The sequence below is a fragment of the Macrobrachium nipponense genome, chromosome 46 (assembly GCF_015104395.2).
Source record: "Macrobrachium nipponense isolate FS-2020 chromosome 46, ASM1510439v2, whole genome shotgun sequence".
NCBI lineage: Eukaryota > Metazoa > Arthropoda > Malacostraca > Decapoda > Palaemonidae > Macrobrachium > Macrobrachium nipponense.
Genome location: NC_061106.1, coordinates 1,208,844 through 1,234,128, shown reverse-complemented (window position 1 = coordinate 1,234,128; position 25,285 = coordinate 1,208,844). Strand labels below are relative to the sequence as shown.

The window sequence follows — 25,285 nt, the reverse complement described above, 5'->3', positions numbered from 1 at the left end:
GAATAACGCTTTTTCTTAAGGAATTACATTGGCCTTTGAATGTCCTTCAACAATAACAGTAACATGATGATGTAGCTGGTATTAATCTAGATGCGTTTCAATATACTAATTATCAAGGGACTTTTGCTTAAATTTGATATATCATTATAGCTCCAATAACATATAATACATAATGAGCTCACTTCAGAATTCGTAACTTGAATATTGAATTATGATAACTTGAAAGATCTTTGTATAAGGTGGCGGGAATTTTGAATATTTCCTCCCGAGAACTCGTGCACAGACTTCTGAAAAGATGGCGATGCCATTGTCCCCCAATGGCTGATTACTGACTCATGTTTTGTGTTGTCTGACATTTCTACCGATTGTTTTATCTCCTTTCTCACTTCCTTCCTTCCTTCCTTCAATCCATCTTTAGACTTCTTTCCTTCAGATTTTATTTTCTGAATCTCTTCTTCTATCTTACTGTCCAACCACTCCAGCGGTTGTCTTTGTAGCCTAGATTCCAGGAATTCCATAAAAACACTTCACTGTTCTTTACTTCTAACCTGCTGAATGTGTAACTAATAAAAAAAAAAAGTCTGTTAACCGAAACTTGGCTATTTATGGCGCCGATATCCAATTAATGGCACCAACAACTGGTTAATTGTTCCTCTGTTAGGTATGTTCTAGAGCCATACCTCTATTGTTAGTGCCTTATGGCACCGATAACTGGAACTCGGCTCGTTATGGTGCTAGGCAAGAGCCATAAAACCAGATCGCCATTAACAGAGTCCGCAGATAACCAGGGACTGTTTGTGAACGTTTGCAGTGTGCAAGAGAAATTTTTTACTGTTTATGTTTACGAAGCGTGCGACTTGTAATTGTAAATTGAAGTCTTAATGGCGTTTGTTATGCAATATTATTTCAGTTATATATGGATTTCAGATCCCTGTATATCTTATTGTGAAAATAATTGCGATATTTATATTACAGGATCTTCTGTATCGTTGTATAAAAATACATTAAATTGTCAATATTTATAATGAAAATACAGTACATACAGTAATTACTACAAACACGCTGTTACTTACCAACAAAGAAATCAATACAACCAAATTATTAAAAATAAGAAAATTTAAACTTCAATATACTTGATTGTCCCTCCAAAAAGGGCGGTTGTCTCCATGGAACTGGATTTGCCCCCACTTAAGAGTCTTCTCTGGGGACCTGCATACCTGTAACCTTCCTTAGAAGTTGCAAATGACCCCAGAGTAACTCCCATGACGTTGCAGAGACCTCTGATTTAAACAAATTTAGATCACTTTTGAGTCACCAGAACGTGTCTGTGTCTTCTCTGAATTGGAAGCCTGTGTATTAGGCCTATATATAATATATATAGAGGCCTACATATAAGCCTATATGGCGTTCGACAAGTGTCTGCTCACTGGATGCTTTCAAGACATCAAGTGTTCTGTTAATGATTGCTGAAACAACCTAAAAAAAAAAGCTTGATAAATATCTAGAGGATTTTTATAACTTGAATTGCTGCTATTGACATTCTTTGCTTGCTGATATATATATAAAGTTTCTACTTGGGTAAAATTCAGACGGGTTTTCAAAGTGTCCCATAAAATATCTTGACACAAAAAGAGCTTGATAGAAAGTTCTCGAGTCTCGGTTGTAACTAAACTCTCTCTCTCTCTTTCTCAAAGTTCACTAACAAGAAAGCAAATTCGCCTTGTGAAATGCAGCATGGGTGCATGCGATTGATGCAGTAAACAACCTCAACTTTATTCATGTCATTGCATCTGTACGACGACAAATTACTTTACCTAACCCTACATATTTCCGTTCAAGTATAAGTATACTTTACAGTAACTTAGCTGTGCATATCTTGCATTAAAAGGTCCCAAGTAGAAGATTGATAAACCCTTCAGAAAACTACAAACGTGAATGAAACATCACTAACATTCAGACAATTTTATTCTGCCTAAATGTCCCAAGTATCCACCGAGGGCAGGAATCCTTATTTCAAGTACATTTTATTACATGAGGTTCATGAAGGCTCCCCGCAAAGCAGTCAGACCAAAAACACCTCCAAGAGACGCCCTTCCAAATAAAGCTTCTTGGGTGATCAAAAGATTGGGAAAAGGGGATGACATCAATGCAGGGTACTACTACCTGGACATCCTTGGCCTCACTCCTGCCTATATGGCCGGCGATTGGACTGCTGTCACATTCCCCGGCATTGAAAAGTTAGCACAGGCAACATAGCCTCCAAGGATTGGCTCTGAAAGACATGTTTTTGGTGAAGAGATCATCCTGAGACGACCTTTGGCACCAAAAAGCAGCATTCAAATGTCTCCATTGGAGAGCAGGGAATTACCTGATCTTTCGGTTCACCCAATCTGCTCGTACATAACATACTTACTTCCTGCGTACTGTAAACCAAAAGGCAAATACATATGTGAAATGTCTTCATCAATTATAATCTGCACATATGACCATCTTTAATCTCTGGCTGAACTTATCAAGCAGCAACTTTAAAACCTTATAAAAATTTCTTCTTCCTTTTTAAAGGTTCAGTACTCAGATGCATTGACCTATGACCAAAAATACTTCAATACACCAAGACATATGACTGCGAACTGTTGGGAACAAAACCATCTATTTATCAAAACTCATCAGGCACCAAAAAGACTGTGGATGAATTATCGAAGGCACAAAAATTCTGCAGTTCATTCTGCTGAGGATAGGAAAATTCCTGCGAACTAATCTACATGCACCGAATATGGCAAAATTCTGTTATAACTTATTCCCTTTCGTCTTTCATTCTACAAGGAGACAAGAAGAAGCTGTCCGCTGTTCCTTCCTCTTCAGGATACTTGTGGAAAATTTAGCCTCTCAATGGTATGACATGAAACAGAGATATTCATGACGCAGACTGACCGTCCGGATTTGTACAAATGAGCAACAGTTTCTGCCTAAGACTTGAGGATAAATGGGCCACGATAATCCAATTTAAGTCTGATGCCAACGAAACAAAACAGATGACAATATAGAATCCAGCTCAAAGAATCGCTCAGAAAAATGTGTATAAGACGTCATTTACCTTCTTGGGGTAAGAACAAGATTCAATCTGGAACCAAATTAAGTTAAAACTTTGAAATAAAAAATGCCATCAAATTTGTTTAAACAAACCACAAACCAATCAGTGGCAATTGATGACTGAAGTCTGTATCAGCCCATTTGAAAACTGCGAACAGTTCGCGAAAGAAACTCAAATTGTCCAACTGAAATTCTATAAACTCTCCGTGATCAGAGAAACTGGTGCCAGTAACATTCTGGAAACTGGACGAAACTTCCACAGAGTTCCTCTTAACCACAACAAGACCTAATAGCAGTAACCAGAGACAGGGACATTCTGGAAACTGGAAGCTTTTAAACAGTTCCTATAACAGCAATGGCTAGAGATAGGGAGGAACCAAGTTGTCAGGAGATGCATCATTCTTTGTCTGATTCTCTTGTAGCAATTTGAGCCATCTCAGAAATGAAACCAAATCAAGTTGCTGGGTATAAAGTTATTGCTGGATCTTGAGAACAATAAGCATTGATGTCAACCAATGTATTCAAATTATTGTAGACTGAAAGAGGAACTCTTTACACTCCCTCTTACAAGATTTAAGGTTTGCAGAATGGTGTAAGGAGGCCTAAACCATCACCTGCACCTTATCCCTAAGGTCAATTCCTCTAGTGGGAACAGCTTACAAGCTATGAATCATTTGTTTAAAGAATTTAGAAATAAAGAACTCATTGGAGAGCCTGCAGACCACTCCCAAGAAATCCCTTGTCTAAAATAGCTGTGACAGACACAAGCCACACCGCGCAAAAGACATCATATGATATCGTCCTCAAACCACACTCTACCGATGAAAGCCTTCTAGTATTTCTGTAAATCAGTGACATAATTGGAATAAAGTTCAGAATATCTAATGTTGAATTTCTCCTCGATATTCAGCCAGGGTTAAACGAACCATCTTCTGTCATAGACACTAATCCCTGATCTCTGGAACGAACTGTCCTGTCATAGGCCCCTGAATCCAGCATAATCCTTTTTTGCCTTCAAATCCAACATATGCCTCTTTGCCCTTAAAATTAACACCAATTTTGTCTGGTTTGTCAAAACACCAGCAAATGAACCACTTGAAAGGAACGAGAAAGTTCAACACAAGAGATGAGATCTATCTCAATACAGAGACCAAACTTTGGTCTTTTGTAGACCAAATGCACAGAGACCAAATGAGAGAGAGAGAGAGAGAAAGAGCCTTCGTAATGGAAGTACGTAATGACTTACCTAGACATGACCAAATTACTTGCTTCTTGAATCATAATTTCCATTCAGCAACAAAAGCCATAAACTACAAATCTAGAGCCACATACAAGGAAACTAGAGCCACAAACAAGAAATCTAGAGCCATAATCAAGAAAATCCAAGCAACAGTAAAGATCTCTGACAATAAAAGCATTTTTCTTGGCACTTTCAAAACTAAAATTTAAACAGATTCCAGAGCCCCAGAGAAGCGGAAATAAACTGGAAATGAAGCAACAAAAGCAGAATAAAAAAAAGAGTAAAAGTGTCACTCAAAAGCTTCTTTCAGACCCAATCAATATATCTGAATATTTTAGTCTTTGCAAAATGAACTTGAACTTGGCTCGAGATTCGATTCAAAATTGCTTTAAAAAGACAGGACGAGACCCACAACCCATTAAGAAAATAATCCTTCAGAATTCTGACCAAAACTAGGATACATGTCCTTTAAAACAGGTCAATAAGTCTGGACTGGTCTAAGGATCGTTAAGACAAATTAGCCCTTTTAATTAAAACCACAATCAAAAGCAGATTCTCCAGACTGGAGAGAGTTCAATCCAGGACAAAGAGAGGAACAAGAGATACAAAATGAATCCTCAGATCCAGAGGGAAGATGAGCCATTCTAATTGAATCAGTGGAGGCTTCAAGGACTCAATGTCTCCTCCACAACAGAAGGAATGAAAATAAGGGGGAATTTAGTGGCTGTGCTTTCTCAAGAAACGTCCAGTTACAAGATTCATATATACATCTATGAATGAAGTATACATAGCAATGAGACCGACACTAGCAGTACTTTAAGATATTTCAAATTCTTTCACAAACTGGAAGGAACGTTGCTTAAAAGACTCTCTCAGTCTTGCAAATTTTATTTTTGATAGCATTCCCTCCTTGCAATAAACTTACGGCAACTTGCTGCAGTGATCTGATCCAGTAGTGATTTCTTAACTCGTCAAAATTGACTTTAATGGTCAAATTCAGTAGTATATTTCTTGGGAAACCACATTAAAACAAATCAGTGGAACAAAGCTTTGCTTAAATTGAGAATTTTGGATTGTCATTTATCTGTAATCAAAGCAAAAAAAATACTTACTGAATGCAGCAGAAGTGATTCCTAGGATAAACGTCTAAACTTGTAAATATTTAAAACGATCTCGTGTTGATACACTTGGCTATGATATTTTCTTCATAATCAACCTCCCAGGTTTTGTTGCAGTTTCGTATTAAACAGTTGAAAGCATTTACTTATAAACAGTCAACTTCTCTTGCAGAATTCTCAAACACACCAGTTGCAAAAAAATCTGCATTTCAGGGATGCAATACCTGCCAATCTTCATGGACTAGACCTAACACAACCTGCATTAAATGCGACTGCCATGAGTCTGCACACTATATATAAAAGTGGGACTCCATTTTCTACATCAGAGACATTCAATGTCTTCAGGAATAAGCCCAGAAAGCAACACATCTAGATCAATCCTGAATTAAGATATGGCATTGAGAGGACCCAAGATGGAAGCAGTGAACTACTCTACTCTACAATTAAGAAAACCCAAAAGGAAACCAAAATCTGAGACCACACTCAGCCAAAACCAAAGCTTCCATGTTGCCACAAACTTGCTAAGAAGAGAGGACGTTTGAAATCATTCTACGCATGCAACAGTGAGGACCAATTTTAGATATTATTTTTGGCTCTTTTTGACATTTCTGGGCCACTTTTAGGAACCCATTCCACAGGAACTTTTGACAAATGAATCTCATGAGTCGACCCTCATGAGTCAAGGCCATTTTTGCTTCATTTCTGGCACTACGTAATGACAGGAAATAATAGTACTTGTACAGACATTCTGAGACAATAAAAAAAAGATTCTGCACCAGTTCTTGGTGAGAAATGACACGTGCGTTTGCATGTTGCCCTTTTCTTCAGTCAATTGCACATCTTGAAACCCAACATGCCGGTGAAACTCGACACGTGTAAAAAGATACTGGGCTCCTTTCTAAGGCGTCTTCATTGACCTTAATATGAAAAGTGTACTCGAAACTCTTGCCCGTCTTATGAGGGGAAATGTTATATGAGCAAGCAAAAAGGCCTTAGAGTCAGTGACTTACATTTATAGTACATTTTCACAGAGATTAATGCATCATTACTTAATCCCTGAGTCTAAGAAACATATACAAAGGTGTTCATCATCATATCAAATTCATAGAAATATATGTCAGAATTTGGAGAAACATTCCCTGATAATCAATCCATTTGATAACATATAAGGTTACTTGTTAAACAAAGAGAATATAATATATAAAACACACTCCTCTTTTGGTGATTTAAGCATCTTAACAGTGTGATGTCTTCTGTTCATCAAGGAATTTCTATATTCTCGAAGCAGTTCAGACAGAAGATCTACAACTGATTATTTAGCTTTCTGGAGATTCCATCTTCATAAAAATTGGACTCACTATCTATTTTATGCATTGTCTACAAAAATTAGGTTGCACAGCAAAACTGAATGACCCCTTTAGCACATCTGATAAAGTTACCAAAGGACTTTGCCTGAGTTTTACAAAATACACTTAGTTCCATGTTACGGAAACAGAACTTGAAAAGAAATCAGACTTGTTTAGTTACGAATATAACTCAGGTTTACCTCCATTCCGTGAGTGTCCAAGATTATCTTTGGTACTTTTGGAACACCTTCAGAATTTACAATCAGCAGCAAAGTAATAAAATAAACTATATCAGAAAGATAAAGTCAGTAACATAGTTTCGAGCTATAATCATTTCTAGACAAAACTATCAAGCTGTTTAGGACATGTTTAGCAAACATTAACCAACTGGATGACATTAACCAACTGGATGACGTCAAAGTGAAGAAATGATATCAGTAAACAAATGGAAATCCTCTGGCGAAAAGTGACGGAGCAGCAGTTCCACAAAACCAACCCCCCTGAGAGTGTGGCCACAAGCCTTCATTCTTTCCAATTTAACAAAACTTCAGTTTTCGAACCTTAACATTTAGAACTTTTAACTTTACACTAAAATATGACAAGAGATTTCGATATGAATTACATTCCAACATAAGTTTGGGGCCATGTCGACTGTGCGAGCTGGTCCCGTACTTGACTATCAATCTGGTAGCCTGAGTTCGCTTCCAGCGGCTAACCAGAATTTATTTCTGGTGATCAGAAATTAATTTCTTGATATAATGTCATTACTAAGAAACCAATTGGTTCCTAGCCATATAAACAAACCTAATCTTTCGGGGCCAGCCCTAGGAAAGCTGTCAATCAGCTCATTGGTCTGGTAAGACTTAAGATATACTTAACTATTTTTTGGGCCCCAGTCACTGTCTTAAGTCACTTTCTATGAACCTATATTTTGTGGTAGGACGCTGGCCTGGTTATCTGGATATCTTTGAAAAACCAAAATCTTTTGACGCCCATTGTATTTTACCTTAATACCTTTGAAAACCAAATATGTCTGTTTAAGGAGAATAATACTACCTAATTTTCAAGCTGTTTATGAACAAAAAACTAGACAAATTGCATAAATATGTAAGTCACTGGAAAGAAAATCTATCGTACTATCTCACTGAACAAATGGAAGTTAAATTACATTCCTTTTACAAAAATACTTTGTATAAAAGTAAGGAAATAAAGTACAATTATTCAGCTTCACAATGAGAGCAAAACCAGGATTCTGTCAGCAAAAATAAATTTGTAGACGTCAATAAAAAAAAATTGTCTTTGCGCTTAGAAACAGTAAACTAGAAATCTACTTCTTTCTCAGTGTTCCTTCAACACATTTATTGATAGCACTGACAAATGAGTTGGTCTTTTGTGATCTATAAAAACTGAACAATAAGTTGCCTAAAAACATTTGAAATCGTCAGAATATCAGCAAGACATTAAAATAGTAAAGTGAATCAAAGTTCTCTCTTAACAATATTCAAATTACAGCATTTAGTAAAAATTACTTGGACAGAGATCAAGTAATATACAGTTTCTGTCTAGTGTGAATTCTCTTGTCTTTTGAGATGATTTGCCAAGTGAATGCTTTCTCTCATGCATGAGTTTTCATGTGTTTTGTGAGATTACTTGAAGAAGAAAAACTTTTTTGACATACAGAGCAAGTATATGGTTTCTCTCCCGTATGAGTTCTCATGTGTGTTTTGAGAGTATATGAACCAGAAAAACGTTTTTGACATATAGAGCAAGAAAATGGCTTCTCTCCCGTATGAGTTCTCGTGTGGTCTGTGAGAACACTTTTACGAGGAAAACTTTTTTGACATATAGAGCAAGTAAATGGTTTCTCTCCTGTATGAGTTCTCATGTGTATTTTGACATCATATGATTCATAAAAACTTCTTTGACATATAGAGCAATTATATCTTCTATCTCCTGTATGAATTCTCATGTGTGATTTCAGATTATTTGAACCAGAAAAACTTCTTTGGCATATAGAGCAAGTAAATGGTTTCTCTCCTGTATGAGTTCTCGTGTGCTCTGTGAGACTACTTTGACGAGCAAAACTTCTTTGACATATAGAGCAAGTAAATGGCTTCTCTCCCGTATGAGTTTTCAAGTGTTCTGTGAGAACACTTTTACGAGGAAAACTTCTTTGACATATAGAGCAAGTATATGGTTTCTCTCCTGTATGAGTTCTCATGTGACGTTTGCGAGAACTTGAACTAGAAAAACTTCTTTGACATGTAGAGCAACTATATGGTTTCTCTCCCGTATGAGTTCTCATGTGTTTTTTGAGATGATTTGGTAGAGAAAACCTTCTTTGACATATAGAGCAGGGATATGGTTTCTCTTCCTTATGAGTTCTCATGTGGGATTTCAAGTTGTCAATGCTTGAAAATGTCGTTTGGCATTCAGTACAAGTTAATCGCTTCCTTTCTGTATTTGTTCTTCCCAAATGTCTATTTTGTTCTGCAATACAGATATCTTTTTTTCCACTCTCATCATCACAGCTTGGAGAGCTGTCCTTTTCACACTTAATAGTAGATTGAGAACAACAGTTCACATCAAAATCATCATAGCCAAAAAATTCCGGTTCTGCCTTGACTTCTAAGAAGGGGTCTGCAAACGAAGAGCCTTCCCCTGTGTTTTCACTTGGACCCTCCTCCAGATCCTCCTTCTCTTCTTTGAGTAGCAGCAATGATGACGATTCTTCAGCTTCCATTTCCACAGGATGTTCTAAGTACAATACTCAATCCTAGTTAGGCGCTGAAGGAAACTTCCTCCGTTTGGAATAATCTGAAATAAAATAAACAATGAGACCAACATTTTCTGAATAGCATCGTCCATAACAACTCTTAAAGTAAGCATCCACAGGGAAAACAAATATCACAATGCAATGATCACCTGGACACAATTTATCTCACAAGAAATAAAACATCGTAAGCAACAAATTTAGTCAGGCCAAAGTTGTTAACAATTCAACAACCGGCTAGCATGGGATGGAAGCATTATAAATCTATTTACAGAAGAATGGCTTTTTTCCTTACACAAACTACATGTGCATTTTGAGGCAGCAAAGGGTACTTTTCATTAGAAAAGCTCCTTCAGCTAGGAGTATGGCTATTGCAGTAGGCAATGGTATATTTTCTTATCTAATACTATTCTTTCCACATTCCACGTCAAAACTTGGATGGTTAGTCTTCTTAACTCTTTAAAGGCTGGCATGTATATTTCACATCAACTTCACCACAGTCAATATATATTGTGGCTCAACCTTGACTTCCATGGAAGAGTCTACAGCTGAAGTTCAATCAACTGTGAATTTGGTACATTTGTCCGCCAAATTGTAATTTTATTTTCAATTAAAGGCTAAACTCAGGGGATAGTAACACAACGGCCCCCCTGCGAATTGCTAAATCCATGAGTACTTGATAACCCCTCAATACACCTACAACTGTCTATCTTGTTCAAAAGAAACCCGCAAGATTATTGAGTATACCTTTTTTACTTGTAAAGTATTTACACAGTATTTTTGTTAACATTCAAGTACTTTAAGGCCCTATCTGTGGCCCTTTCTGATACAAAGTGAAATTACTGGAACCAGAGGAGACACTGAAGTAAACCGACTCTCTACCAACAAAGCAGTAGGAGACGGTGAAGGGGAGAAGCCCTTTACGAGTAGCAACAACAGGAGGCAGTTGAGCCGAGGGCATGAAGGAATCAGAGAGAAAACTTGGCATCACCGGAGGGACTTTTCAATCCCAACATGCCAGGAGAAGCCCTCTTCTCTCTCTCTTCCTTTCCCAAGCAAACTGCACCCTATGTTCTGAGGGCCAAACACAACACTCATGTATCACAAGTATTGACAAACAAAAACAAAATATATGGCAAGTCAAATGGTTAGGCAGAGGAGACATTTACACTAGGCAGCAGCTGAAAGTAAAGTGAGTTGGTAGCTGACTACAGTGTCTTGTTTAAAAGCTAAAAAGGCGTTCCCAGCTTGCGGTGCAAGTAATATCCTACTGTAAAGAACAAAGGTTTGTATTTGTGTAAGAACAACACGACATTATGCGACAGCCTGTGCCTTCATATAACAGGCAAAAGTTCATGTTCTCATGGGAACAAATGATTTTGTTTTTTTCAATTCTGATGCTAAGAGAGCTAAGCTTAAATAGTTAGAAAGCTCCTACCCTTATGAGTTACACTTTAAACCATACATGAACCCCAGTACTCATAGACGTACAAATAATCTTTTAAATACTTACAGCGAAATAAAATGAACAATGGTCCTCACAAGTTCCCAACAAGACCAAGAAATGGAGTTACTTTTGGAGAATCATGTACCGTAACTTTAATTTCCAAGGACCTCTCACTCACCAAGCCTGCATTGGTGCTTTGTGAATTATCTGAAAGATAGAGAAAGTGATCATTATGAAGCCTATTGGGGTCACATTACTAGTACACAGGCATATCAATGTTTTCCTCAGATCCCCTCAAGAATAGTTAGAACCCGCAAATAGTTGGAACCCCATATAAAAACACTGAAAACGGCCTATTTTGTTAGTTAAAACTCAAGAAAAACCCACTAAAAATTTAAATACCTGGTATTTTAATAGTTTTATCACACAAAGAGCATTTTATGATGAATTTGCTAAAAAAAACAACAACAGGAATTTGTGGATGTTTCTCAAAGAAAAATATCACGAATAGGCAAATTTCCCACGAATAATGTGAGGAAATGTTCCAGAGAGAAATCCGAGAATGTGAGTCCACAAATCCAGAGAACGCGAATACGGGAGTTCCACTGAATCAGTTACTGATTTTGCAATACCATGGGATGCCAAAGTAGATGCAAAAGAAAGAAAGAAAAAAATTGATAAGAATCAAGACCAGAAAATAGAAATAAGAAGGATATGGGATATGCCAGTAGAAATTGTACCCATAATTTTAGGAACACTAGGCTAGATCCCAAGATCCCTGAAAAGGAACATAAGGAAAAATTAGAATTTTGAAAAGTAAATTATATTTTTGCTAACTATACAAACTTGCAGTCCTTTACAGTAGGAATTACTTACGGGAAAGCTGGAATATGGTTGTTTAAACGGCTGTGTTCTAGCTTTGCCAAAAACAATTCCTAATGTGAAGGACTGAGGGTTTGTATATTGTGTAAGAACAATGACAAATTTTCAAAAACATGGCAAAAGCAACGGCTGGCAGGGCAGAGGACAGTGAAGCACATCTACAGTATACCCCCCCATATTCGAGGGGGTGGGTAGACGACCCCCTTGAATAGCTAAAATCTGTGAACTGCTTATTTTGATAGTTAAAACACAAAAAACTTTAAAAATGCTCCAACCTTAGTATTTTAATAGTTCTAGCACAAAAAGTGCATTTAGTCACAAAAATTATATGAAAATACAATACAAGTAGTATTCAAGTTATGATAATTCGTCTTACAATAATCCAATTTTACGATGGAGTTAGCAATTGCTACTGATACAACAATATTTTGAAAATATTTTTAAATCTCGCTCAAAATGGGTGCAGGCAGCAGTGCACACATCCCATCTTTTAGTAAAATAAGCTCAAAAAGAGCAAAAAAAAAAAAAATGATAAAAGTATTGTTTTCATGTTATAATCATGACATAAATGTGTGCAGCCATGAACAACCAAATGAGAAACAACTTTTTTGCTAAGTACAACCGACTTGGATAACCACAACATCCATTTGTCTTGTATTTCAACCATTTTACAATAGTAAACAATTACTGTAGTTATGTTATAAATGATGTTATGTAGAATAAGACTTGATATATTTTTATCTAATAACTTAATTCACTATTGATCAAAGATCAGAGAAAGTATACTGTTAAATTTAAACCAAGTTTTAGCTGAAGCTGGGACAACTGTTCAAACTGCTAATGGCTATCATTGTGCATCAGTAACAAGATACATAACATGAAATTCGTATTACGATGAAATATAGTGAAAATAGCAAACAGAATCGCATAATTTTTTTAAACAATAAACATTCCCCCAACGTAATCTGTTAACGAAAAATTAATTTAGTTCACAATAAGACGTATCCAAGTCATATTTTGACTTAAAAACACATTGTATGGCGAAAAATTACCTTTTCTCATATAAGTAAAGTATCTAGATATTCTTTTATGTTAACTAGAAGCAAGAAAATTTGCCCAGAATTGACTTAAATACCTCTTATTCGCCATCAGCTGATTTCCAAACCAAATCATTGACCGCTACGTTAGTATTTTATAATACAATAATATGACAATACATACAATATTATTGGATACAGTGAAGTAATGCATAACTTTTTAACAGTGAAGTAATGTATAACTTTTAAAAGGATTCATGGAAAAGATGCACATTTGTTATGTTTTTATTTTATAATTATACGTAGCCATCAGCAGCCTGACATTGCTCAATTATACCAATATAGTCAGAATGCACTGAACCTCCAGAATTGGCTTATACTTATAAATTACTATACCGTGTACATAGTAGAGAGTATACTGTAGGCTAGGCTACTGTATTCTTATGTATATGATATACCATAATATAGACTAGGCTAACTCTTATTAATGTTATTCAAGTTCTCTTTGTACTGAATTATCATAAGCCAACACGAATTGTATCAAGAGAATTAGCTGAAATTAATAATTACTAAACCATATATGTATAAAGCATACTGTGTAGTGTAGGCTAGGCTACCCTATATGTAAAGATGGTACTGATTACCCTAGTGTAGGCTAGTAGGCTATATTCGAGATACGATTTTTTAAACAAATGATGGGTTTTCTGGAACCTAACCCCATCATAAATAGGAGAATACCTGTGATTTGTGAATATTTCTCAATAAAAAATACAGTGAATAAGCAATTTTTCTGCTAATAATGGGTACATATGGTCCATAGAAACAAAAGCAAAGCGACACTCTACAGGACCTCCCATCCAGTTGTTTGGTAGTTAACTACCACACCACCTTGTTAGTAGTTTAACAACCGGTTTTAGCTTTGCCAAATGGTACATAATGCCTATACAAAGACCAAAAGGTTGGTTTGTATATCCGTGGTCCCGGTATACCCGACCATACCAAGCGACCAAATTCCCGCCAATTGTCAACCAACTGTTTGTTTGTTTGTATGGTGTTTTTACATTGCATGGAACCAGTGGTTATTCGGCAACGGGACCAACGGCTTTACATGACTTCTGAACCACGTCGGGAGTGAACTTCTATCACCAGAAATACACATCTCTCACACCTCAATGGAATGCCCAAGAATCGAACTCGCGACCACCGAGGTGGTACGCCAACACCACCGACCACGCCACTCAGGCGCCATCATCGACCGGCCGCAGTAAGTAGCCCAATTCCCACCAACCGCTGAACAGCCGCAGTAAGTGGCCCGATTTCCGGCAATCGTCGACCGGCCGCAGTAAGCAGGCTGATTTCCACCAATCATCGACTGGCTGCAGTAAGCGGCCAGACTCCCAGCAATAGTCGACCGGCAACAGTAACACACCCCATTCCCGCAAATTGTTGACCGACTGTAGTAAGCAGCCCGATTCCCGCCAATCATTGACCAACCATAGTAAGCAGACCGATTCCCACCAATCATTGACCCACCATAGTAAGCAGCCCGATTCCTGCCAATCATTGACCGACCGTAGTAAGTGGCCCGATTCCCGCCAATCATCGACAAGGAACAGGTTCCTCAGGCATAAAATGACATTCCTAACCTTTCCTGTCATACCAGATTCTGACCCCACGGGGGGTACAGCGATTTGATGGCCCAACCACATACTGAGGCGAGTTCATTGACCCCTCCCTACGACCACAGGATGCCCCCCTATGATCAACGGGAACCTCCACCCCTGTAACCAACAGGACCCCCAACACCTATGACCAATTGCCCCCTTATGATGACATCCCCCACCCCTTCCACCCAACAGGGTGAAGAATCCCTCCCACGCCTACAGCCTCGTACATCCATTAACTCCAAACACACCCACAAATCTGCCCATGGGTCCATTTTGGGTGTCGACACAAATTATAATTACAGTAGGGCCTCGATAATCGCGTGGATAGGGCCCAGAACCTCCCATGATCGGTAAATACCCGTGTTATCTTGGTACCCCCCTCAAAAATTGCTAAAAACTGCCTACATTAATAGTTAACCCACCCAAGACCACTATTCCAATGTTTATAACTGCCTACTTTAGTTCAAACACCAAATATGTCTTCAACTATCACCTTAAACTAAATTCAAGATAGTTTCAAAGTTATTTTACAACATTAGCCTTAAAAATATATATGTAGTATACATGCTACTGTACATATGTAGCCTACTAGCCTATGCATTACAGCTAGAAGCCTACATATGTATGCTCATGCGGGCCTCTTTTCTTTACAACACACGTTAATATATTACACGTAATAACCTTCATTTGACGTTTAGGTTTCTTTCCCATAAGAGTAAAAGAATCGGGGCTTTTGGATACCACATAATTAACTCGTTTATATGGGTACAATTTAAAGAACGCGGCAAACATGACTTCAATAACAACATAAACAAAACATGGTTAGGCCAGTGTTGCCAAATGGGAATGGCAATTTCTTGCTAGATTTTGCTCCATAAAGTGCTAAAAATTTCACATCATACACAACAATGCCACCCAGCCAATTTCAACCGATTGCTCTTTTTTTCGATTCGAACATGTTTCTAACATACACAGTGTCTCATACATTACGTTACATGATTCCTAATAATTTCGAAACCTATTCTGTTCAATTCCTGAAAATGGTTATGCAAGATTTTGTTCTTTTTCTTACATGATATATTAAACAGTGGAATAAAAGAAATATTAAACTTAACATTATAGTTTTGATGTCAAAATACCAATGCTAGATGTATTTGAAAACAAATGCAAGTTTTCCTGCCAGATGCTGGATTGAAAATTTTCTTGCTAATTACCTCAAGAAAATGAAAGCTAGCATTAAACTGCAAAATTGGTAACACTGGACTCAACAGATCCGTATTAGTAGTACAAATGATAGTTATTGTATCATTAAAAATATCAAAATAAACGAAGTCGCAAAGCCGATTCTATTCATGTTTTTCTAAACACGTAGCCTAAAAGGAAAACTTTATTTTGTTTGTTTCATCGTGCCACAAACTCCTAACAATGTAGAGTACATATGATCATTCTAAACTATTATTCACTACCAGAATAACAATGATATTGTGTATTGAAAATGAGTGTTACGTATATTCCCAAACATTATTACTACCATGACTAATACTATTACAATTTCAAAAGATAATCTTGCTGTGAACGCTACCATAATTTGATTTTCATATATGTACGTACATTTTGTCAGCTGGCTGGCTTCACATAGATAAAAGTCTATTTCCCTGATATGAAATTATTCCATGAATAGCCTTTTTTCTGGGTTCGACCTGTGTCTGCCGGTGAAAAATCCCTGTAGCTCATTTTTCCAAGTATAAATAGATCCTAAATATACCAGAGAAAAAGCTAGCATGGTATGCTGAAGTTACTACCCTCAGCGCGAGCACCCCCAGCCAGGGGCGTCGCTATAAAGTATAGGGGCGAAGTGGAAGCCACTACTCACAGGTCCCCTGCCAATTAGAAGATCTTCAAAATACCTCCACGGTGGGAGCCGTTACAAGCGTCACCCACCTTACCTTCCTCTCGCTACAACTACTAATACCCAGGCGCGTCCTTCATTCCTGTATTAGCGATTGTCTGCGATCCACGCGTTTGTCACAGCTCTCAGGATTTACTCTTTCTTCGCGATGTCGGCTGGAGAACTTACTTCTACACCTAAGTTGAGTACTCCAATTTACGTTTTTGTAACTTATACGGTTGAGGTGCTTTCCATAGTCGCCTTCGGCCCCTCAGGAAACATATTGTGGGCGCCGTCGGCTGACCCGCCATTTTGGGAGCACCATCACAACGCGGGTGAATTTGATTTACAATCATTTCCCAGTGACAGTTATATATTATTTACTTACTTTTAACCAAGTAAGATCTGGACTAGGCCTAACTCGCTCGTGACTTTCGCTGGGGCTAAAGAATAGTTATTTAACTTGTACTTTAATATAACCCTCCCCCAGTGGCTCAGGGGCGGGTTTGCGCCTGTCCCTACATATTTTACCGTGATGCACATGTGTAATTATTAGGCTACTGGTAGCCTATCGTAATTGTTGCGGGAGAGGAGGGAACCCTATCCCTCTCTCTCTTGTAAGGAGAATATGCATGATTTAGTGTTAACATGATCTTAGATAAGTCTTGATTTATGCACGTTGATGATTTTCATTTACTAAGAGGTTGGTTGAGTTGCCCCCTAGCTTGACTGACCTAGCCTAGGCTAGGCCTAGGAAGGTAGGCTAGGTGCCCCTTCCCTGGCACCCTTTATACAACCCCCCCCCTGTCCGCGCTACGGAGCTAGCAGGGAGGATAGCAAAAATAGAGAGTCTCTCTCTTTTATCATTTTGTTGGATCTATCCTCCCTACTGGTCTAGATCGATAAATTCGATTTAGTAGGTTTGGTTGAGGACCACCCTCCCTACGGTCTAGATAGAAAAATTCGGTTTAGTTGGTTTGGTCGAGGACCACCGTCCGCTTCAGGCTAGCAGGGGAAGTCAATTAGCCTACCCTGTCCAGTTCTGTTGTGGTCTCAGAAGCTTAAAATGGATCCATACGGGGTGCTCTCCTTTTGCCTTAATCTCATGGCAACTCTTCCATGATACCTCTCTATGAATGTTATGTATTATTAGTATTTATATTTATTGTGTTACTTAGATGTAGATACCGGTCTGGTACGTCTTGGTCTAACCCGGTAGTAGGCCATAGCCTCCTGATCAAGCATGACCACTGACCAACCGCGACGGGCCATAGGCCCAGTCAGCCCACTACCTATGAAGTAGTAGGCTACATAACCTCGGTAAAGGTCTATCTCTGATCGGGTGGGTGGCCAGGCGATCATGACCGACCACACCATATACCACCCCCCCACTTCCTAGCTCGGTCTGACCGAGCCCTATAACTCAAGGTACTAGTAGTCTTATCGATGAAAGACCGCTCGAGTTCACATAAGTGGAGAGGAGGGGGTTGGGTGTGGGGAGGGGTTTTCGGTATTATAGGTAATCCTTATGTTTCCGAGTAAACGGCTCCGCGGACTTATACTGGACTAGTGCCGCACCAGCCGGCGGACGTAGCTCCAGATTGTACATTATACAGCTCCGTCGCTCGGTGTCTCGTTTCACCTTGTTCCCGCCCCCCCTCCCCGGTACGGATTCGGGCTGGGAGTTACGCTCCCCCTAAAACTAGAGCGTGCAGGTTTAGATAAAGGAACTATCCTCCCTGTTCCGCCGCTTCAGCCAATTCCTCTGGCATTATAGGGAACATTAAGAGATGAGACACTGAGTAGAAGGAGCTTCGGGGACTACTCTATAAGCAGCTCCGGACCCTTGAGGTACCGACGGAGTATGACTCATCCTCACACCCGTTGACGGAGTATTACACGGTGTTGCCAACACTCTAATTTCGTCCTTATGTTATTCCCTGCTTCAGTGGGGATGACAAGTTGATCAGGTCTTCGGCTACGATAATGTGTAGCCTTCTGACTCAGCCGACCGTAATAGAGAGGGGGGTTTTTCCTTCTCTCCGGTTCGGCAGATTTCATATTCCACATACCGGACCTGTATCTACCCTTTGAGGACGGAATCGGGAGCAGGCAAATACATCCAAAGTAATTCTTTATTCATTTAATTAATTGAAAATTATTAGTGAATAAGTCTTGACCCATATCTAGTTTAAGGTGCATGCTCTCTTCGGAGTAATCTTCGGTGACAAAGTTCGGTACTCATAAATAAATTACAAATTACAGATGGTTCGTTACCAGGCGGAAGGGTGCCCTGCCTCTCTGGGCAAGCCGTACGGCCACGTTGTTTGCCGTTCACATGCCAACTGTGCCGTACAGTTGGAGAATTATATGGTCTGGCACCCAGACGCATGCACAGTGTGCTATGAGATGGTGTCACTCCTGACTGATGAGCAGGTAAGTATCTTTGCTGCATCATTGACAAAGAATTTCTGCGATAATAACTTGAAAGGTTGCTATACAGACTCTATTACCAGGTACAATATTAATTCGGGTTCCTCCCTGACAGGCTACTTCCGAGGCCCGACATGAGGCAAGGGTTGCTCTCCGGAAATGGGTTGCGGGGTTCGGCAAGAACGTGCCGAAAGGCCAACCGTACGTCCTGGACGCCGGACTATGCTCCCTTCTGTTCCAGGGAGCCACAGCCACGACAGCGGTTCCAGCGCACATTGCCGAGCCCCTCATTGAAGCCATCCGGGTAGCCACGATGCCACTCGCTGACGACCAGGAGAACTTGGTGATGGAGGAGGTGGCGGCGATGAATATCAATTTGGAGCCCATGGTCATGGAGGAACAGGTAGGTGGGGAGGTAAGTGAAGCGAGTCTCCTTAGTCCTACTCCTACTTCTTCCTCTTCTTTCCTGGGCTTCTCTAGGCCCCCCCACCCCTGCAGGAGTGCTTTCAGTCGCGCCTAAAGTTAAATCACTGAAACCAAAGACCTTGTGAAAGGGATCTAAACCAGCTCCGCCAGCGGCGATGGAGTTGTCTTCGGCCCCACAGCCATTGACTTCCACCACTCAGTCGCCTGCTGCCAGGGATCCTCCCCACTACTATGGGGTTGAGAATGAATACCGATCCTAAGGCGGCGGAGTCTGGATTTGACCCAGAAGCCTTCACTAACCTTCTACTGACGAAGGTTAGTGGAGTAATTGATCAGAGGCTTGAGTCGATACGACTCGCCCCAGGCTCAGATACCTCCGGCCAGGCATTTACGTTTCTGACCGAGAGGATCAGGTCTTTGGAGGAAATGCTGACCGGACTTCTCCACTCCGGGACCCCGGCGCTATCTATGATGGTGCCGGACGCGTCTAAGCTTCCACCTTTTGATAAGGAGAATCCATGGCAGTTAGCACTACATGCCCCGTTCTCGGATGGGAAGCTAACTATTGAAGGGTGCGGAACCCGCCCGATTGAGGATTTTGAGCTCTTTCCGCTAATTTCCATTCCCTGGCTTTGTTAGACTAGCAAAACATGCGCTAGTCAGAGTGGATAAAGTCCCGAAGGAGACAGTGATCTTCCCGAGGGAACAAGTCAAGCTACTTGGGTCCGCACCCTCTCCGAGTGGGGTTGCGTTAACACGAAGTTAACGCCACACAAAGGGAACTTCACAATGTTTGTGACCCCAGACGGAATTCCGTCACCATGTACATCTAAGGTGGCGGAGTTGACGCTGCAAGAAGTGGCGGAGGATAAGCCTATACCAGTGCTGAGAGAGACGGAGGCTACCTCCCTTCTCTTCCCTACCGGATTGGACTTTTGGAAGGACGCACCGGCTACGTTTACTACAGGTAAACTCGACCCGGACTGCGCTTCTGACCTATTCTCGGAGAAGCTGCCTAGGATTCCTGACCAGTTGGTCAAGACGGAATTCGAGTCAAGAACCAGACTGGCAAGATCTATCAACTCCGTCACTGCGGCGGAGTTGGTAGCATCTACATATCGACGAACAAGTATTCAGGGTCCTGACGAAAGCGCTGTTGCAGACTTTCCAAGCGGACCTGTACGATTTTGCAGGGGCGAGACGAGCTTGTAGGAAGCACGTCCTGGCGGGTGCCTCTATATGACATGAGCCTAATAGGCTCATAAAGTCATCAGTGTGGGGAGAAAACCTTTTCCCCAAAGAGGAGGTTAACAACATCTTCCAGGAGGCATCCAGAGTCTTTGGGTTCGTTGGGGTCCCCCCTTCAAACGGAAGTTTGAGGGGCCCGGACACCAGGTCAGAACCAAAAAGAAGGCAAGGAGATACAACCCTTACCAAGCCTCTCGCCCACAGACAACAGTGCAAGCAGTGCCAGTATCTCAGGTTGGCAAGCCGTCAACATCTAAGGCGCTTCCACAACAACAGTTTGTACTAGTGCAAACTCCTCCGGCCCCAAAACCATCTACCTCCTCAGCCATAATGACCTCCCCAGCCTTCAACCCTACCTATGAAGCGCGAGATCTCTTTCGCAGCTACAGTAGGCATGCCGGAAGTAGCAGGGCCAGAGGTAACTCCCGGCTACAAAGCGGATCAAGAGGTAGGGGTTTCCACGGAGGTGGAGGTACCAGACCTGCAACTAACCAGTGAGAATCCGCAGGTAGGAGGGAGATTGTATCTCTTCCGGGACCGCTGGACCTTCAGTCCATGGGCCCACAGTATAGTCTCGAAAGGTCTGGGGTGGAAATGGGAGAAAGGGCCCCCTCCACCAATCAGTTTTTATCAGATGCCAATGGCAGATCTTATAGACTATACCAAAGATCTCCTCCAGAAAAAGGCCATAAAGAAAGTGGGACGCCTAAAATTTCAAGGACGTCTGTTCAGTGTCCCAAAGAAGGACTCAGACAAAAGAAGAGTGATTCTGGACTTGTCCCGTCTCAACTCATACATTCACTGCGACAAGTTCCGCATGCTGACCATCTCACAGGTACGGACCTTACTTCCCCGTGGGGCCGTCACCACCTCTATAGATCTTACAGACGCTTACTATCATGTTCCAATAGCAAGGAACTTCTCTCCGTACCTAGGTTTCAAGCTAGGAAAACAGTCATGCTGTTCAGGCTCAACATTGTGCCCAGGATATTCACCAAACTGGGAGAGACGATAGTTCAAGAACGAAGAACGAGAGGGGTATTGTTAGTAGCCTATCTAGACGACTGGCTCATTTGGGCAGCCAACGTCGATGAGTGCCGCAAATCAACAGCCAAGGTGATGGAATTCTTGGAATTTCTGGGATTCCAGATAAACAGAGAGAAATCCCGGCTTGTCCCGGCCTCTCGCTTCCAATGGCTGGGAATCCAATGGGACCTAAACAAACACGAGCTATCCCTTCCACCCAAGGTCAAAGAGATGGCAAAGGCTACGAAACAGTTCCTCAAAAACAAGAAAGCTTCTCGGCGTGCCCAAGAAAGGATTCTAAGTTCGCTGCAGTTTGCGTCGGTGACGGACGTCCTGTTGAAGGCCAGATTGAAGGATATCAATCGAGTCTGGAGAACGAGAGCAACATCAAACTCAGAGACAAGGTCTCAGCAATTCCACCTATTTTGACAAAAAGGCTCCGTCCATGCACGGAACGCCAGAACCTAGCCAAGTCAGTACCCCTACAATTCCCTCCGCCATCTTTAACCATCCACACCGACGCATCTCTGAGTGGATGGGGAGGGTATTCACAACACAAGAGGGTACAAGGAACATGGTCGGAGACATTCCGCCAGTTTCATAACATCCTGGAAGCAATGGCAGTTTTCTTGACCCTAAAACGACTGGCTCCGGCCAGAAACGTTCATATAAGACTAGTCACAGACAGTCTAGTAGTAGTCCACTGTATAAACAGAGGAGGCTCCAGGTCAAGCAAACTGAATCCCGTATTAATTGCAATATTTTCATTGGCAGAGAAGAATCATTGGCACCTATCAGCAATTCACCTGGCAGGAGTAAGAAATGTTATAGCGGACGCACTTTCCAGGACAACTCCGCTGTAATCGGAGTGGTCCCTGGACAAGAAGTCATTCCGTTGGATTTGCAATCAAATCCCGGACCTTCAAGTAGACCTTTTCGCCACGGAAGTCAACCACAAACTACCATGCTACGTGGCCCCCAACCTAGACCCTCTAGCTTACACCACAGATACGATGTCCATAGATTGGAACAATTGGTGGAAGATTTACCTATTTCCACCGGTGAATCTTCTGATGAAGGTCCTGCACAAGCTGAGATCTTTCACAGGACAAGTAGCATTAGTGGCACCCAACTGGCCCAAGAGCAACTGGTTTCCGCTTCTTCTAGAACTGAATCTCCGGCCCAAACGGATCCCCCGTCCAGAACTGACTCAGTACAAACTCAGACTGTGTCAGCTTCCTCAAGAGTTCTCAGTGCCCTAACTTTATGGATTTCATGAAGTTTGTGGCTCAAAGGGACGCTAGTATTGATCCTTTAAACATCCTATTCATAGAATCAGATAAAAGGGATTCAACAATCAAGCAATATGATTCAGCAGTAATGAAATTGGCCTAATTTCTAAAGGATTCAGCTGCTCATGAGATGACCACAAATCTGGCAATCTCATTCTTTAGATCTCTATTTGAGAAAGGTCTAGCCGCCAGTACCATTACTACAATCAAATCAGCCTTAAGGAAGATTTTCCAGATAGGTTTCAATATCAACCTGTCTGACGCATACTTCTCTTCGATTCCAAGAGCATGGGCCCGTCTGAGACCAATAGACCGCCCTCACACGGTCTCTTGGTTTTTGAATGATGTTCTTAAACTAGCCTCAGACACTAATAATGAGTCATGCTCATATTTAACCCTTCTTAGGAAAACCTTATTTTTAATGGCCCTGGCCTCAGGTGCCAGAATATCTGAACTCTTGGCTCTCTCTAGAAATCCAGGCCATGTTGAATTCCTCCCGTCAGGTGAAGTTCTGCTATCCCCCGATCCCAGTTTCTGGCTAAGAACGAGGACCCACAAAACAGGTGGACTCCTTGGAAAATTCTTCCTCTCACACAGGACACATCATTGTGTCCTGTCAGTACCCTTAAATCCTTTCTATCCAGGACTTCCCAAAAATCTTCAGGCCCTCTGTTTATTAGAGAGAAAGGTGGGACAATTTCTCTAAAGGGTATTAGACAGCAAATACTGTACTTTATTAAACAGGCCAATCCGGATTCAGTCCCACACGTCCATGACATCTGAGCAGTGGCTACCTCCATTAACTACTATTTTCAAAATATGAACTTTGAGGACCTGAAGAGATATACTGGTTGGAAATCTCCAGCAGTATTTAAACACAACTATCTCAAAAACCTAGAGGCCCTTAAATTCTCAACATTGGCTGCAGGGAGCATAGTCTCCCCTGAATGATTGAGTTTACTAACTCCTTAGCCCTTTCTGTTAATTCTTTCCCTAATACTATCCCTTCCCTACCTGACTTGCTTGTATTCCCCACCAACCTCTCTCTTCCGGGCCTTAACCATCCCGCCACCGGAACATGTATATAGTATTGAAACCTCGGTTTCGAGACCATATTGGTTTTAAGGAACTGTGTGTACATACCCGTCTAGATTGCTCAGGTACCATAAATGTACATTGTCATATTATATTTTCTCGTTTTTACTAGTTCTAAGTCATAGTTTAAGTTCTAGTTTAAGTAGTATATAAGTAATTTTTGCCTTGTTATAGACCATTAAATTTATTTTTCAAATGAAGCTTAGGTTTCATTAACCCCCTTTTATACACTGGTCTGGTATCTGTTTAGCTTGAATGGGAATTCTCAGATACTTTTTCAACGGCAGACACAGGTCGAACCCAGAAAAGGGATTTTGACGAAGGAAAAATCTATTTCTGGGGAAGGACCTGTGTTGCCCGGTGAACCCAGCCCTTCTCCTCCTTCTTTTGCTTTCCCCACCCTAGCCAGTCCAAGTTTGGTGGTCTATTCCAGGAATGAAGAACGCGCATGGGTATTAGTAGTAGTAGTGAGAGGAAGGTAAGGTGGGTGACACTTGTAACGGCTCCCACCGTGGAGGGATTTTGAAGAGGAATCTTCTAATTGGCAGAGGACCTGTGAGTAGTGGCTTCCACTTCGCCCCTATACTTTATAGCGACGCCCCTGGGGGTGCTCGCGCTGAGGGTAGTAACTTCAGCATACCATGCTAGCTTTTTCTCTGGTATATTTAGGATCTATTTATACTTGGAAAAATGAGCTACAGGGATTTTTCACCGGGCGACACAAGTCCTCCCCCAGAAATAGAATTTTCCTTCGTCAAAATCCCTTTTTGAGAGTTTTTTTGTTTTTGGGTTAGTGTAGGTCAATCGCCCTGCGTGTATTCAGTAGTGTAAAGAGGAAAGTGTGACTGAGGGTGAGTTTGGCAGCTGGATTGATTAAGTTTATGTGGGGGGGGGGGGGGGGGGGGGGGGGGGGGGATGTGGGGGGGGGGGGGGGGGGGGGGGGGGGGGGGGGGGGGGGGGGGGGGGGGGGGGGGGCCCGCTTGCTTTTAAGCTTGTGATCCCGCCACATTATTTTTTGGTGCCCGAACAGGGACTGTTGGTGCGGTAGCTGCAGAATGATTGGGGTAGTGAGTTGTGTGATTGGTGGAGAAAGTGAGGATGGAAGGGTTGAGAGAGATAGAGAGGCTGAAGGAGGAGTTACGGTTGGCGAGGAAAGCTAAGGAAAGATTGGAAGTGGAGAATGAGTGGTTGAGGGTAGAGGAACGCTAAGGAGTGCGAAAGTGGAAATGAAAGAAGAGGTGAAAGGAGCGGAAGAGAGAATGGTTGAGAAAATGGAC

The 25,285-nt window shown here is 41.2% G+C and overlaps 1 protein-coding gene across 2 annotated transcripts in view; it reads right to left on the bottom strand.

Moving 5' to 3' along the window:
• Positions 1-7,854: 7,854 nt before the first annotated feature.
• The window catches only part of LOC135214722 (gastrula zinc finger protein XlCGF17.1-like), a 35,679-nt gene continuing 18,248 nt past the window's right edge, over positions 7,855-25,285 (bottom strand). The window contains exons 2-3 of one of the 2 annotated variants that reach the window (XM_064249051.1): positions 11,081-11,221; positions 7,855-9,611 (exon numbers count right to left, since the gene is read on the bottom strand). In XM_064249051.1, coding sequence (XP_064105121.1) covers positions 8,410-9,537 — 1,128 coding nt within the window. In that variant the 5' untranslated portion in view covers positions 9,538-9,611; positions 11,081-11,221 and the 3' untranslated portion in view covers positions 7,855-8,409. Of the gene's footprint in view, positions 9,612-11,080; positions 11,849-25,285 lie in introns of those variants that run through there. The other variant, XM_064249050.1, reaches the window with a different exon arrangement.